Genomic DNA, 16,615 nt, shown 5'->3' on the forward strand with positions numbered 1-16,615 from the left:
TATGTCCACACCTGCTTGGCGCCTCTCACCATGGGCAACTCCAGAGTGGAGGAGAGTCCAACCCCTCTCAGGAGCACTGGTACTGGAGCTCAAGCTGTGTGTGGAGGTGAGCCCGACTATATCTAGTCAGAACTTCTCAACACCAGCTCGTGCTCTTTTCCTGCCAGAGAGATGACATTCAACGTCCTGAGACCCAGCTTCTGTAGCCGGGGATCAGAGCGCTAAGGACCCCGCCTTCGGCGGCCACCCAGCTCACTACGCACCTGATGCCTTTGGCCCCTCCCACAGGTGGTGAGCCCATGGGAAGGGGGACCCTCGTTGCCTTGTCAGGCTGTGCCCGGCCAGGCCCCATGGGTGCAGGCGCAGCCACCCGGTGCTCGCTTTGGAGCCCCACCTCCAGGCCCTGGCTCCAGAGGGGGACCATGGCAACCGCATCCAGGCAAGGGAAACCTAGGTCTATTCATACTTATCATCATAAGGGGTCTATGAACCATACTTTGTCTGGTCCCTTACCGAGGATCTGTTTGCCATGGGTGATCCTATCAAGGGCATCAAGCCCCGGACAACTTATCTCCTACGATCGGGTCACACAAACCCCGCCACCACGATAAGGTGACGGCTCAGACAGGAAACAGACATACACACACACACACGCAAACACAGGCACGCACACGCACACACACACACACACACACACACACACATGCACACAAACACACACACACACACACGCACACAACGTTTCATTCTTTATGTGTATTCCTACCATTATATAAACACAATTTTTGTTTTAATTTAATTTAGAACAGTGCCACAATATTTAATAAAAACAACTTAATTTCATAGCATTGCAATTTGGAAAGAACAAAAAGCTTCATGAACATAAAACCTGAAATTGCCATTACATGCAAAGTGCATTAGTGTCTTTCAGTTGAGCTTGAGGGTATAGAGAGATATAGAGAGAAAAAAAGAAGAAAGAAGAAAGAGAAGGTAGAAGTGGGTGTTTTGGAATACAATAATAACTCTTAAGTCTCTCTCTGGTATTTTCCACTTCATTACATAAAATCCCTCTTGTCAATCCCTTCCACTCTCTCAGCTCCTCCCTCCTTCCTGTCATTGGTCAGCTGATCGACTTCACAAAGCCCCTAACTTGTTTCCTACCCCATCCAAGGGGCTCATAGTCCACTAAAGGTAAAAAGGGAAAGGATTACACTGAGGCAGTTGACATCAATTCCTCTGGGATGCGGAGGAGGTGGGAGATGATTGACGGGCTCTCTGTGGAACGCTCACGGTACTAAGACATCGTCATCGACATCATCATCATCGACAACAATAACAACAACAACATGAACTCCTCATCAGGCAACCTTCACAGCAAACACCTTCCTTGTAAGTCATTGTTTTAACTCCTCAGTTTTGGGAGGGCTCAATTCTTCTGCGGACGTTGTAAGTCTTAGATGGGTCAGGATTCCTTGAGGGGAGATCGTGTTTTTCATTGTTATGGAGTAAAGGAGTGATTGTACGCAAGACAGAGGAGTGAATAACAACTTCTGTGCATGGGCGAATGTTAGTATATCAGTCTATACAGTCAGTACAAAAAGTCCACAGTTTTTTTTTTTTTTCTCCAGATTTCTGAGATCCATCCAACAGAATAACATTACTTAGCTGGTTGTAACTTAACATATTTAGTTAATGGGCTACAGTACAAGGGAGCTTTTCTGGGCATGACTGTGAGTTTTATATACTTATGACAAAATCTGATTTGATTCAGGGCTGCATAATGTGTGTGTGTGTGTGCCCATGTGTGGCCTCAAAAATGGAGAAATGCGCGACTGTGTGCGTATGTATCGAGGGGGTGTGGCAGACAGACATAATGTGTGAGGTGGTGTGACAGCTCATCCGCAGCGTTGAATAGCTGCGTTGACGCTGCTTGAAGTAACTGCAATGAAGAGTGCACTCGCAGCCAAAATCAGACAGGCATGTTGAATCATCAGCCTGAATAATGTTCACTAATTCCATCTGAATAGGTCATACTGGTCATCACTGGTGCAGGAACTAGAACTACATGCTCCCTTGAACACATTCACACACAGACAGCTCCCTGCATGACCTCTTATTTCTAATAGGATTATGGGATGCCGTCAGAGTGCAGTGGTTTTGTTCCTCAAACATGCCACCTCTGAGAGGACTTACACATACTGGACCTGAGAGTAAACTTGTGCAATTAGACAAGGCGATAAAGGATCAAGCCGTCACTCGAGTGAGCTGTCGACCATCTGTTGCTCTGCTCCGAGCTTCTCTACGTCATCTGTCTGTGCCTTGATTACTGGGGGAACACAAGAGGGGCACATCGGCATGTTGCAGAATGAGGTTCTTGTCAGCTGTTGTAAACATGTTTCACTCTGTCAGGGGGAGATTGGCTTAAGCTGAAATACTTTACAGCAGGCATGCCCAAAGTCCGGCCCTCGGGCCAAATCCAGCCCGTGTCCAAATTTCCTCCGGCCTGCCGAGTCATGTCATAAAATATGTGGCCCGCCAGCGCAGTTTACCACAGTAAACCATACACACATACAAAAAAAAAAGTCGTTTTATATTTCACCAGAGGGTGGCAGTAGACCTGTGGCCGCACTCTCGTCGCGTGACCCCTGTGGTATGTTTTTAGCCCATTTCTAAAATGGCAACTGAAACTAAAAAGAGGAAAATTGACAACGAGGGCCGCCATGTCCAGGACCAGTGGATTTTTTCACTGACATACGAAACAACTGTGTCTGCCTAATTTGCCAAGAGACTGTGGCTGTTTTCAAAGAATTTAATATTAAGATGTATTACCAGACGAAACATGCTAACTACGACAAGCTAACGGCGAACAAACGCGCTGAAAAACTGAAGCCACTGGAAGCGGTTTTGATAGCACAGCAGCGCTTATTCACAAGAGCCCGTGACTCAAATGAAAATTCTACAAAGGCGAGCTAATTGATTTTTTGTGATGATCAAACGACAGTTTTGTCAAATTTTTGTCATCTGATTTGACTACAGTATAGTCTAGTCACTATATTATTCTTTGTCAAAATGCACTGGGATGTGATTTGTTAAAACAAAATCAATAAATACATGTTTCAACTTTCATAAACTGGTTCATTTGAACACACATATAAACAAACAACCATTTGCACTCACAGTCACACCTACGGGTAATTTAGAGTCTCCAATTAATGCATGTTTTTGGGATGTGGGAGGAAACCGGAGTGCCCGGAGAAAACCCACGCAGACACGGGGAGAACATGCAAACTCCACACAGTTGGGGCCGGGGATTGAACCCGGGTCCTCACAACTGTGAGGCTGACGCTCTAACCAGTCGTCCACCGTGCCGCCTATAGTTACACATTTACATGTTAATTTACAAGGGTAATGATTCGAGGAATGTCAGGCCTAATGGTCGGCCCCCATACATTTTCATCTGTACCTTACCTTATAATACCTTATATTCGCTGTAATCATACTTAGTTATGCCCAGAAGTATTTGAACACTGATACTGAGTTTTTATGATTTTACCTTTATACCCCACAACAGTTGCTAATGCCCTATGTTTAACTGGAATAAAAAAAAAAGTTCAACTGAAAGTCTCCATGTTAATCACAAGGCAACATCCTAAAAACCGTTGCCGTCATTTTAACAAATGACACAAATTTGGACTGTTGTCACTGCCCAAATGCTTGTGAAACCAAAACTTGTTCAGTCCACTTGGACCGAATCAGGTAAGATTTAGAAGGAAGATGCAACGTGTCAAGGCTTCATCATTTTAAGACCTAAAAAAAAAGTATTGTCTAGCTAGGATATAAAAACTCTCCCTCTATTTGTAAGTGTAATTACATAATTAAACCTAGCAGCAAATACTGTATGACCCCTCACATCAGTAACTCTTGGGAGTAGCGTTTTACTTTTAGGGGTGAATGTTGAAGATGAGTTATTGATTGTATAATTGTTCACTCGCTTGACTTTGTGCAGGCAGTATGTGTTTAGTTCCTACTCAGTGATGTGTGACTGTTCTTTTGTCTCTCTGTGCCCTGTGACTAAGGAGCTTGTCTAATGCAGTGCAATGGCACCGAAACAGCTCAAAATTGAGAAAAATTTAATTTTGTTGTGAAGCCTTCAAACGTATTTCAAGTTTCTGAAGTCATTATCTGCGTACCCGCACACCAAACTTTACCAATAAATCTGCAACACTTAATATATGACGTTTCATTAGATTCTGCACACTGTATTGGCGTACCAACAAAACTGATTGTTTATAGAAATAAGCCCCTCATACCACAGCGTTCCTTAATTAACATGTCAATCTGGATAAGAGGATTTGGAAATACAGCTAAAACCACGGATGTGTCAGCTGATAAATCCTCTGGTGCTTCAGGGTTTACGGAGGCCAGTAGGGCAAGACAATGACCTACAAACAGTACTAGGTAAGCGTGGACTTGATGCTGGGAAATATGTAGATGGCTAACGCGAATGCCGTTGTTTGGCTGGAAAAACTGGGTTACAAGGATCTGGGTTTTTAGAGTGCCACCTCTCTTAATGGGGAGATGGTGTGTTTGATTTGGAACAATTTTGTTCAGATTTGATGCAATAAAATATATGATATATACAGTATGTATGTATAATACAAACCCATCACTTCCTCAACTGTCTCCTCCGCAGCCATTTCGTGCCATTATGCAGGGTACCTATGATCTCCTGTCTGCAGTGAGACTGGACATGGCCACAAAGTCATTTATGTTAATCTTGATCATTTGAGTACTTTAAACTTGTATTCATTTCGTATGCATTTGTGTGATGTTGTTTTAGAAGTCTAATTTAAGTAATATGGGCATATATGTGATGTTTAAGTGAAACTGCTGCCGGGCAATCGTCAAGGTAGAGTCCGCCACTGACCAGAAGTTGCGCAATTTTGGGGTTCAAAATAAGAGCGATAACCGAAGTGCTTTGTTTGCTGCTTAAATGGTGCTGGTTTAACATTGTTTTGACAGAATAGAAAGCCTTTTATTGTCACTTATATTCCGAATAAAATAAACTTAAACTTAAAAATATCATAGGAATAAAGTATTATCAAGCCAAGTTTCACCTCGATGTGTTTCTTTAGTGATGAAAATAACATAGTACAGACAGTGGCGTGCGTTTGGGACCTGCCTCTTAATCACACCATGACGTCGCATAAATAATATATAAAAGTGCTCCACGTAGTGTATAAATTACAATATAGGAGCTCACAATCCATATTTATCTCACAACGTGCCAAAAACGTCAAAACCTTTAATAAAATACACCAGACTCACTGAAGATGCTGACAGGGATGGAGCGGACCTTTCTTTTCTCCTGGCTGTCTGTGTAAGCTAGGGTTAGCTCATACATGCTGCTCTGAAAATGCCTCAAAATCCCTTTCCGGGTTGAAAACAAGCCAGACAGTAATATGTTGGCTGACCGAGCCCCACAAAGTCGAGTCTTTTTCTTTTTCTACATACATACAGCACTGTACGGAAGCAGAGTGAAGCACGCGCACACATGCTATTAAATGACGACAAAAATAAATAATAATTAAATGACGACAAAAATGAAATAAATTAACATATATTATTATATATAATATTATATATGTTTCAGTAAATGATATGTATTATAAAAATAGTAAAATAATGAATTATTGAATGACGTTGTAATTGTAGGTCAGCGCTTATGATAGTGTTTAGGCCAGCAGAGAAGGCTTGCAAGGCCCGCACGGCACACCACTGAGGACAGTATATGCAACAAAAAATATTGAATCTAGAGGATCTGAAATACGAGAACGAAAGCTTTTTTTTCCTCTTTTCTTTTTTATGCCTGGCAAAGTACTAGGGAGGAAATAAAGTTTCCCATGTAGGTTGCTTTCTTAAATGCCATTTACAGAACCTTGACAGTGGGGACCAGAAGTGAGTCGATCACTTAGAGGCAGTTTTCCTACCTGACCTTCCCTCTCCTTGTCACAGAGGAGTCAGCCGGTGATCTCACTTATTCATTTGACACAGAGAGGAGTTAATGGCAGCCCGTGGGTGACAGTGAGGCCTGACATCACTGCATTTAGCCTCCAGATCAATGTGTTGCCTCTGCTGTTCCTGCAGTTGCCGCTTGTGAACTGCACCTTCAGGGTCCTGTCCTTGAAAAAGGCTGATGCACGTGGTGGAGTGACCTAACTGTTGTTGTCACTGAAACAGCTGGGCAATTAATAATGTTATTGTTATCACGTGGGGATGATGCTTTTATGCATTTCCATTTTTTTTCTTCACAAGTTATTGTGTGTCCTGATGATGCCTCATCATTTGCCTTCACTTAGAATGAAAACAAGCAAGGTTTTGAACCTATCTACTCTGAGAAAGTCAAATGAAAGTCTAAGAGGTTAGATTCATTCACGCTCCGCCACACCTTGAGTGGTTTCCTCTAACTTGCATCATGTCAAAGCAGTCCGGTCAATTCCTTTCACTTAAAGCTGTGCTTTTATGCAGCTCTGAATAAGCTTCCCCTTGGAGTGCTTGTCCGAGCTTTTTGTGACAAGGCAGAATGTCACGCAGGCAAGTCCGACCCACACTGCTGCTGCATTCTATCCTTCTGCCTGTTCCTGTCACTCCGCATTTCCAGCTGGTCCTGAGCCCTTGTCAATGACCTTTTCTTTCTCAGCTCCCAAAGCACATGCCGAGGGAAGAGAAAGGACACAGAAGAAACATCGGAAAAAAGGAACACCAATACACGAAGCAGAGAATGATAGAAAACAGAATGACTGATGGATGGGTACTAAAACAAACAATAGCCTGTGAGAAAGAAAAAAGTATTGAAGTTATCAGAGACAAAAGGTGAAACTAATAAGACTGAAGTACTTAAAAGCCAAACAGTGGTTGAGCCCTCGCTCTCTCGTCAGGCGTCTTCTGCCGTGAAATTTAAGAATCCCACGAAATATAAGAATGTCTATGTTGTGTCTGGCATATACTATAGCAGCCTAGACATGTGGTCACATGAGCTGCGGGCATATGTTGTGGTTTTCTTAAAAACAAAGGACTTTTGCACATGATCTGCTCCTGTCAGAGGTCAACCAGATCGTTTGAGGTTGGGGAAACAAAAGCGATCATTGTGATTCAGTGGAAAAAAGAGAAGCAAAATCAATATTAGGATACGCATCTGTATGGGCATCAGCCTTTAGATGAGAGGAGTTCATGGTGCAATAAGTCAGTGTTAACTGACTCCTGGATAGCAGACATTTGGCTTAAAGTGCCACTGAAGAGACCCATTCTGTAACTCCTGTCTACATGACTCTAATTCTTCCTTTCAAAACAAAGCTTGGGCTTCATCATTCTGATAAATATATAAGACTAAAGCCCTCTTTGCGTCACTCTGCAGATTGAAGACAATAGCCTCTGTCAGAGATCAGAATCAAAAGAGAAATTATTAACCTTTAAATCACATTTATATTCAATACTCTGTCATAGCAACAACAAATAAAATACAGCACCCAATTCCAATGAAGTTGGGACGTTGTGTTAAACATAAATAAAAACAGAATACGATGATTTGCAAATCATGTTCAACCTATATTGAATTGAATACACTACAAAGAGAAGATATGTAATGTTCAAATGGATAAACTTGATTGTTTTTAGCAAATAATCATTAACTTACAATTTTATGGCTGCAACACTTTCCAAAAAGCTGGGACAGGGTCATAATTATATTATATCATATTTATATTTAGGTGTGACATCACCTTTTCTTTTAACAACATCCAATAAACGTTTGGGAACTGAGGACACTAATTGTTAACGCTTTGTAGGTGGAATTCTTTCCCAATCTTGCTTGATGTACAGCGTCAGCTGTTCAACAGTCAGAGGTCTCCGTTGTCGTATTTTACGCTTCGTAATGCGTCACACATTTTCAATGGGAGACAGGTCTGGACTGCAGGCAGGCCAGTCTAGTAAACGCACTCTTTTACTAGAAAGCCACGCTGTTGTAACACGTGCAGAATGTGGGTTGGCATTGCCTACCTGAAATAAGCAGGGGCGTCCATGAAAAAGACGTTGCTTGGATGGCATCATATGTTTCTCCAAAACCTGTATGTACCTTTCAGCATTAATGGTGCCTTCACAGATGTGTAAGTTACCCATGCCATTGGCACTAACACAGCCCCATACCATCACAGATGCTGGCTTTTGAACTGCGTCCATAACAGTCCGGATGGTTCTTTTCCTCTTTGGCCAAAAGGACAAAAAAAAAAAAAGGACAAACTCCGACTGCAACGGACAATCAAAACTGCTGAAAGGATTGTCGGTACCCCCCTACCCACCATTGAGGACTTGAGGATGGGGCGCTGCTGACCTCGACTCGGGACGTTGTGAGTCGGTGGGGAGAATACTTCGAAGACCTCCTCAATTCGACACACCCTCCCATGAGGAAGCAGAGTCTGGGGTTTCTGAGGGGGGCTCTCCTATCTCTGGGGTTGAGGTCAGGTTAAAAAGCTCCTCGGTGGCAAGGCCCAGGGGGTGGATGAGATTCGCCCGGAGTTCCTAAAGGCTCTGGATGTTGTGGGGCTTTCCTGGTTGACACGCCTCTGCAACATTGCGTAGACATCGGGGACAGTGCCTCTGGATTGGCAGCCTGGGGTGGTGGTCCCCCTTTTTAAGAAAGGGGATCGGAGGGTGTGTTCCAACTACAGGGGGATCACACTCCTCAGCCTCCCTGGTAAGGTCTATTCAGGGTTGCTGGAGAGGAGGGTCCGTCGGAAAGTCGAATCTCAGAATCAGGAGGAGCAGTGTGGTTTTCGTCCCGGCCGTGGAACAGTGGACCAGCTCTACACCCTCGGCGGGGTCTTCGAGGGTGCATGGGACTTCGCCCAACCAGTCTACATGTGTTTTGTGCACTTGGAGAAGGTGTTCGACCATGTCCCTCGTGGAGTCCTGTGTTGGAGGGAGTATGGGGTACCGAACCCCCTGATACGGGCTGTTCGGTCCCTGTACGACCGGTGTCAGAGTTTAGTCCGCATTGTCAGCAGTAAGTCGGACTCCTTTCTGGTGAGGGTTGGACTCCGCCAAGGCTGCCCTTTGTCACCGATTCTGTCCATAACTTTTATGGACAGCATTTCTCGGCGCAGCCGAGGCATAGAGGGGGTCTGGTTTGGGTGCCTCAGTATTGCATCTCTTCTTTTTGCAGATGATGTGGTTCTGTTGGCTTCATCAAGCCGTTATCTCCAAATCGCACTGGAGCGGTTCGCAGCCGAGTGTGAAGCGGCTGGGATGAGAATCAGCACCTCCAAATCTTAGACCATGATCCTCAGTCGGAAAAGGGTGGTGTGCCCTCTCCAGGTCAGGGATGAGATCCTGCCCCAAGCGGAGGAGTTCAAGTATCTTGGGGTCTTGTTCACGAGTGAGGGAAGAATGGAATGAGAGATTGAGAGGCGGATTGGTGCAGCGTCTGCAGTGATGTGGACTTTCTATTGGTATGTTGTGGTAAAGAAGGAGCTAAGCCGAAAGGCGAAGCTCTCAATTTACCGGTCGATCTACATTCCAACCCTCACCTTTTGAACAAGAACAAGAACAAGATCCCGGATACAAGCGGCCAAAATGAGTTTCCTCCGCAGGGTGTCCGGGCTCTCCCTTATCGATAGGGTGAGAAGCTGGATCATCCAGGAGGAGCTCAGAGTTGAGCCGCTGCTTCTCCACATTGAGAGGAGCCAGATGAGGTGGCTGGGGCATCTGATTCGGATGATCCAGGACACGCTGGAGAGACTATGTCTCTTGGCTGGTCTGGGAATGCCTCGGGATCCCCCCGGAAGACCTGGATGAAGTGGCTGGGGAGAGGGAAGTCAGGGCGTCCCTGCTAAAGCTACTGCCCCCGCGACCCGACTTCGGATAAGCGGTAGAAAATTGATGGATGGATGGAAACAGAAAAGATCTGTTCTCCATGTTGCCTCTCATTTTATACTGTGCCTCCTTGTCATGGTTGCACACAGTGGTGGTGTTTTCACCTGCCTTTCAAATGTGGCATGTAAGGTTGCGTAATCAGCCATTGCAATTGGTCTCAGGTTTGTTAAATCACATTGCGCTTGCTAAATTAATCTATTTGCATATACCACTCCTAGAATGGATAAGCATAATAAAAATTCTAAAACAACGAGCTACACTCCTAATAAAATATTCAATGAGCGAACGACCGCAAACTATAACTGGACTCAATGAAGAAAAACATTCAGAGAATCTATCTAAAAAAAAAAAAACCCAGACGCTGGGGATTAACACTAGGTTAAACAAAGTAGACAGACGGAGAGAACATATCAGTTCTGTCAAAGACTTCAACTGATGAGGCTCATGAGCAAAACAGTTCTCATGCTCTACACTAAAGTCAACAGGCTGTGTTCTGTCTCTGCTTCATGAAGTATATAAATGTAACAATCTTCTTCAGCATACAGTGAAGAGTGCTATAGAATACAATATTTTCATTCTCATCTGATCAAAGGCGAATGAATGAAGTGACACGCTGTCAGATTCACTGTGGTGGCAGACATGACACAGAAGCAGCATGGCACGAGTGGATGCTACTCATAGAAGATTTGGGTTGAGGTGTCACTGAAGAAGGAAACTCATTGATGCATTTAGGTCACATCTTTATTTTAAATTAACAGTGACTATGATGTTATCCTCATTGCAGCAGATATTATACACTATGAACACATAATAGAGAATGTATCTGATTTGTGTAGACTATACGACATAAAGTTACTAAAAATATTTTCTTTTGGGGGCTTTTAACATCTTTCATGTTTCTTATCGCCAAAATCAACTTATTTATGAAACTACTCTGCCTGACACTGAGAAAATCATCATAATAAACTCAGTTTAGACAAAAGCTCGAAAGCATCATTGACCCAGTTCACGTCCTTGAAGAATGCATTGTTTGCTAACAGAGAGGCAGTCTTGTGATCTTCTCTGTACAATTATTTAGGACATCCACTCAATTTATTCTCCTCACCCACGGGTTCCACTGGATTAATTAAGATTCATTTTCATTTTTTAAAGAAAAAACCCTCAACCTTGTGGGGAATGTCTCACTGCGCAACCCCGAACACAACAAGAACATTAGTTTAGGTCAGCAGTATAGTCACTCACGTTATGCTACTCAAAAGCATCCTGGTGTCTATTGTTTTGAAAAATTATGAAACGATCAATTGAAATCTCTGTTGAAATCTTTTCTCTTTTTTTTTTGTGAGTCCACCAGCATTGTTTCATCCCATTCAGCACTCAATTTAGTTGCTTGCCATCAGAGTGATGAACCGTGTGTGTGATGTATCATCCTATCTTGTGTCTATCCTACTATTAATTTTCAGATATTAACAGACATAACCTCATGCCAAAACTCAAGTCTGATACTGTATTTCCAGCGGAGACAGAGCGAGGTCCGAGGATTCCAGATATGGACACAGCCCATCAACTTAAAGTAAGAGAGAGGCAGCGTTTCTTTGAGGAAGTCTTTCAACACGATGTTGACGTCTACCTGTCCTCAGCACACCTTTCGATTAGAGACTACACGAGACGTGAGCTGGAAGGGTAGAATTTTTTTCAAAATTGTTTTCCCCACACAGATGTTACTTTTGACTTCTTCTCTCTTTGTAGCACCTATTGGTAGCATCTCATCTATGGAAGTGAATGTGGACATGCTGGAACAGATGGAGCTGATTGACATCTCTGACCAGGAGGTTTTGGATGTCTTCTTGAGCTCTGGGGGAGAGGATAATGTCCTGAACTCCACAATGTCCGGTAATAGAATGGGTTGCAGAATGTGATATTAAAACAACACGAATCCACCACTAACATTTTTTCCCCCTGATTTACAGTCAATGCCAACAACAACCCTGAGGGAGTCATCACTAATGGACTCCTTCGACATGTCCTTGAAGGTTTTGACTCCAAATCCCGCGTGTCGTCCACAACTTCAAATTCTTCTTCTGACAGCCATATTACTAATGCCAATCTAGGTGACACTTGTGGAGTCATGTCACAGGATTGTGTCACATGTACCAACACCGTCAAGAGAATAGCATCACCACAAGAAAGAGAGGAGAAAAGTCTGACCTCATCATCTCTGTAGAAAGTAGGCTCCCTTCACCAGACCGCCACCTGCAGCCATAATAAGAACTGTATCTCTACGCCACAAACATCACTGCTCTTAGCGTTTAATTGTTTTAGGATGGGTTTTGGGTGGATTAGAGAGGTAGGAATTATAGACTGTGGGCATTCATTTATACCTGTGTCGTTGCAGTAAACAAAATACGGTCATAAAATATCACCCGTACTGTTCTCATGTTTCATGTGTGATAAACATTTTCTTCATTTTTGTACAGCATTAACGCAATTGAGAACTGAAAAATATAGGGATTAATTCTACTAATGAAATGTTCAGGAGTATCACATTTTTCTTCCAATGAAGATTTTCTGTTTTCGCTAACTTCACTAACATGTTCTTTGTTGAGCAATAAAGAGGAAGAGCAAAAAAAAACCAATGTGTGACACAAAGTGTTATTTAAAATATTTAGAGAAAAAATAGTACTGATACAACATTTCGCAGACCCTTGCACAATACAATGGCAAATAATAGTTCACATTATATGTTAAAGCACAGGAATGTTTTGTGAAAATAGTTGTCTTGTGAACCTGCGTGTGTAAAAAAAAAAAAAAAAAAAAATTAAAAATATACAAATTGAGCACAAATCTTAGATCAACATACAGTAGAAAATAAAATTTCACACTTTTTCTACGTTAAAAAAACTAACCAACTACCAACCAAGCTGCTGCTCCAACTACCGAACGAGCCTCCACTTTAGCTAGCTACCAAGATTCTGTTCCAGCTATGAACCAAGCCACTTCTCCAACTACTAATAAAGCCAATCTCGACAGAAGAAACTTTAGCCCAACTGTTGTTCGACCCTTATCAAAAGCCAGACAACAAAAACTCCCCTAACAAAAAGGAAGAGGAAACAAACGGAAACATTTACTGACAGACATGTCAAGATGGAAACGGAAAATAAGCTTGCCCCTCAAAAAAAACAAAAAAAAACCCGTTTGATTGTTGTAGCTAGTGCACAGTGGCACCTTTGTACAGCTTTATTACTATAAATATGCAGATGTTAGTGTAGTTTAAGTCCTGTATTCTGCAAAACCACTGCAATTGTGTTTAAAAGTTTTGAACAAGAAAGCCTTCAATATCTTTAGTCATTGCCACTGGCTTTCATAATGTTACATTTCACCCGAAGGTACAGTACTGTATTTACAGGCTGACCCAGACTACGGGGTCAGTTGTAACAATTCACCCCTTGTATTTGAGATTAAACCATGCATTGTTTGTGTTGAACAGACATTTTTGATGCAATTTATTAGCAGACACTTGAAGCTAGTTTGCGCAGTTTGAACACCCTAGGTCAGGGGTGGGCAAACTACCGCCCGCGGGCCACATCCGGCCCGTTGATCATTTCAATCCGGCCCGCCAAAGATTGGTACAGAATCGCCCAAATCATATAAAAAAAATCATGACTACATTCATTTGACCTTGTCCTGTAATGTTGAGTGGTTGCACCATGTTGTGCTGTAATGCCTAGTGGTTCCACCAAGTTGTCCTGTAATGCTCAGTGGTTCCACCAGGTAGCGCAGTAGGTACAGTGATACATTGACTTGACTTTGGCTGTTCTGTTTTTACTCTGCTACTGCTCTGAACCCTTCTTCAACCCTGAGTGGGCCAAAGAAAAGAAAAGGCAACAGTGAGTGCCGAGTGTTTAATATAGAATGGACTATAGAATACTTTTTCACTGAAGTCCGGTCAAAGGCTGTATATCTAATTTGTGAAGAAACCATTGCGGTTTTAGAGGAATATAACATCAGCCGTCACTTTTCTACCAGCATGCTGATTATGCTAACAGCCAATCAAGGCAGGAACTGATGGCTATGGCTCAGCGGTTAAAATCAAGCTTGCAGGCTCAGCAACACACCTTCATCTGACAAACTGCCATCCAAGATTCAGTCACACAAGACCCTGAAACAGCGCCACGGGAGCTGCAGATGAAACTTACTGATCTCTGATGTGATACTGTCTTAAATGAGAAGTTCGACTGTCAAACTGGATGAGTTTTATGCTTCATTAAGTGCAGACAAATTTCCCCAAATCTGGAAGATGGCACAGAGAAATGTGACAACGAACTCAAGTAAAAAACTTTCCAGCTTGTTGTAATGGAATTATAGGTTAGGTGTTTAAGAAGTTGATCGCAAGAGGGAAGAAGCTGTTGGAATGTCTACTAGTTCTTGTTTGCATTGATGAGCAATTGACATTTGAAAAGTGTCAAGGTAATTTTTATGCGTTGATTTAGAGAACCCCTTGGAATTATGGCTGGTATGATGTTTTTGGTGGATATTTTTAACTGAAACTCAGTGGCGGTTTAAGATATGGGCAATACGGGTGTTCTGTTGGTGGGCGGCACTCCCCCCGGTCCCGTTGACGATCGGCCAGAGGTGTGCAGTTGCTCGTCGTTACACAGGGTGCCATCAGGTGCAGGAACGCCTCTACTGAAACTTGTCAACCAATTGAAGTAGCAGAAAAACCGGAAAGGTCAAGGAGATATCCATCCATTTTCTGAGCCGCTTCTCCTCACTAGGGTCACGGGGGGGGCTGGAGCCTATCCCAGCTGTCATCGGGTAGGAGGCGGGGTACACCCTGAACTGGTTGCCAGCCAATCGCAGGGCACATAGGAACAAACAACCATTCGCACTCACAGTCATGCCTACAGGCAATATAGAGTCTCCAATTCATGCATGTTTTTGGGATGTGGGAGGAAACCGGACTGCCCGGAGAAAACCCACGCAGGCACGGGGAGAACACGCAAACTTCGAGGAGATATGTTGGGAAATAATGAACGTATGAGTTATGCCATTTACTCTAATTGGAAGGTATTTTTGGACCAGATTTCTTTAGGCAATTACAGACAAAAACATTATAAAGGCAATTTTATTTCAAACAAAAAATATTCAAGCTCTCCAGAACCCAATATCCAATACTCAAAATTATTGGTGCATTGTACTCAGGTTGTAGTGGTCCTTCTAACAAGACTTAACATTTTGACAGTGTCATTTCTCTCCACATTGCCAATTTAAGCAGTGTTAAAGGTGCCATATTTGACAAAACCAACTTTTTCTACTCTTTGAGATCTAATATTGGCTGCATGGTACCTCAGTAAACGTTTGAAATATGAATTAAAATCATCCTCGCATTCCTGAGTTCCAGACATTTTTTTTCTGCCAGGAGGGCTAATATCACGTCATTTGAATTTCCCGAGCTTATCTAGGTCCCTAGCGAAGCTCTCCATCTCTCTCTTCTCCCGAGCCAGCGCTATCAACATAACACGTGTGCGCTCTCAGGTAGTGAGAGTTGGGTCTTCTAGGAGGAGGCAACCAATCAGAGGAAAGGGGGTGTTCTTAGCCAAATATGGATAAAGCAGACACAAAACTGGGTCAAACAGAAGTAGCTGTCAGAGGGGCCTACTCTGGACACTCATCGTTTTTTTTTTTTTTTTAAATGAAATTGACACCAAGTCCTTGTTACACTAAATCCATGTTAAAGAGTCACTCTATGGAGGTCTAAATGGCCAAATTATGGGACCTTTAATATTTTATAATGCTACGTTGGCTTGTATGAAATCTACTTCAATTAAAAATCTCTTGATGAATACTTAGGCCTACGACTAATGATGGGCAAATGATACCGAGGTTTTGGAGCTTGTCTCACTCTTCCTGCAGCGGAGTGATTCGAAACTCTGTGTCGGAGCTTGCATCAAAACACCAGTGTCACGTGACCGATGAGATTTGAAGCTTAGAACGTCATCGCTGTTTCACTTGGCGCTTCATGCCTTCAAAAGGTTTCGAAGCTTTTCATTGGCTCATGGCATTTCAACGTATTCTGAGCCAATGACAGCTTGACAGGTTTGACAGATGAGTGGTTTGGCGCCATACTAGCTACAACGTATATAAGGTGCATAATTATGCTTCAAAAAGGGGTTGTCAGGAGAGAATATTTTGGCAAGTCAACCATACAAGTCTCCAAATGACAAACTATCTTTAAAGGTTTTCCTTAAAAATACCACACACACACACACACACACACACAAAATGGTTCTGAATTCATACACCATGATCATTTGCAGAGTAGGAAAGATCTCTAATCCTGTTAGCAACTTTTAGTACAGTTTTTAAACGAAGCTCAAAGTTTTAAATAAACCTTGAATCACATTTAACATTTGTATTTATTCTTTGGGTTAACCTGGAATGCGTTTTAGACTATCGGGGAGGGCAACTGCATATTTTATTATAACGACGATATAATTTGGCATGAATGAACAAAACACTTGAATGACCATACAGACTTTTCTGAACTTTTGCCGTCATGGGAAACCGTGCCAGTGCTTCTGTCGTGCCGTTCAGAGGTTGCTCTGGCTTCAGTTGTCCACCAGATGTCACCATCACTGAAGCCTTGAATCTTTTTCGGCACAATTGTTAGGAAAGCCTCAATGCTTCACTT

The 16,615-nt window shown here is 42.8% G+C and overlaps 1 protein-coding gene across 1 annotated transcript; it reads left to right on the forward strand.

Moving 5' to 3' along the window:
* Positions 1 to 1,140: 1,140 nt before the first annotated feature.
* On the forward strand, positions 1,141 to 12,346 carry LOC133409161 (dysbindin-like). Its single transcript, XM_061688797.1, has 4 exons — positions 1,141 to 1,389; positions 11,442 to 11,594; positions 11,674 to 11,817; positions 11,895 to 12,346. Exons 1-4 carry the CDS (start codon positions 1,347 to 1,349, stop codon positions 12,146 to 12,148), a joined length of 594 nt encoding a protein of 197 aa, XP_061544781.1. The 5' UTR covers positions 1,141 to 1,346; the 3' UTR covers positions 12,149 to 12,346.
* Positions 12,347 to 16,615: the final 4,269 nt, after the last annotated feature.

Source organism: Phycodurus eques, chromosome 10 (assembly GCF_024500275.1).
Source record: "Phycodurus eques isolate BA_2022a chromosome 10, UOR_Pequ_1.1, whole genome shotgun sequence".
In the NCBI taxonomy this organism is placed as follows: Eukaryota; Metazoa; Chordata; class Actinopteri; order Syngnathiformes; family Syngnathidae; genus Phycodurus; species Phycodurus eques.

Coding starts and splice junctions, on each gene's coding strand:
- LOC133409161 (XM_061688797.1), top strand. CDS start 1,347: ATGAACTCCTCATCAGGCAACCTTCACAGCAAACACCTTCCTT. Junction 1,390..11,441: donor TCACAGCAAACACCTTCCTT/GTAAGTCATTGT, acceptor CTGTATTTCCAG/CGGAGACAGAGCGAGGTCCG. Junction 11,595..11,673: donor GATTAGAGACTACACGAGAC/GTGAGCTGGAAG, acceptor CTCTCTTTGTAG/CACCTATTGGTAGCATCTCA.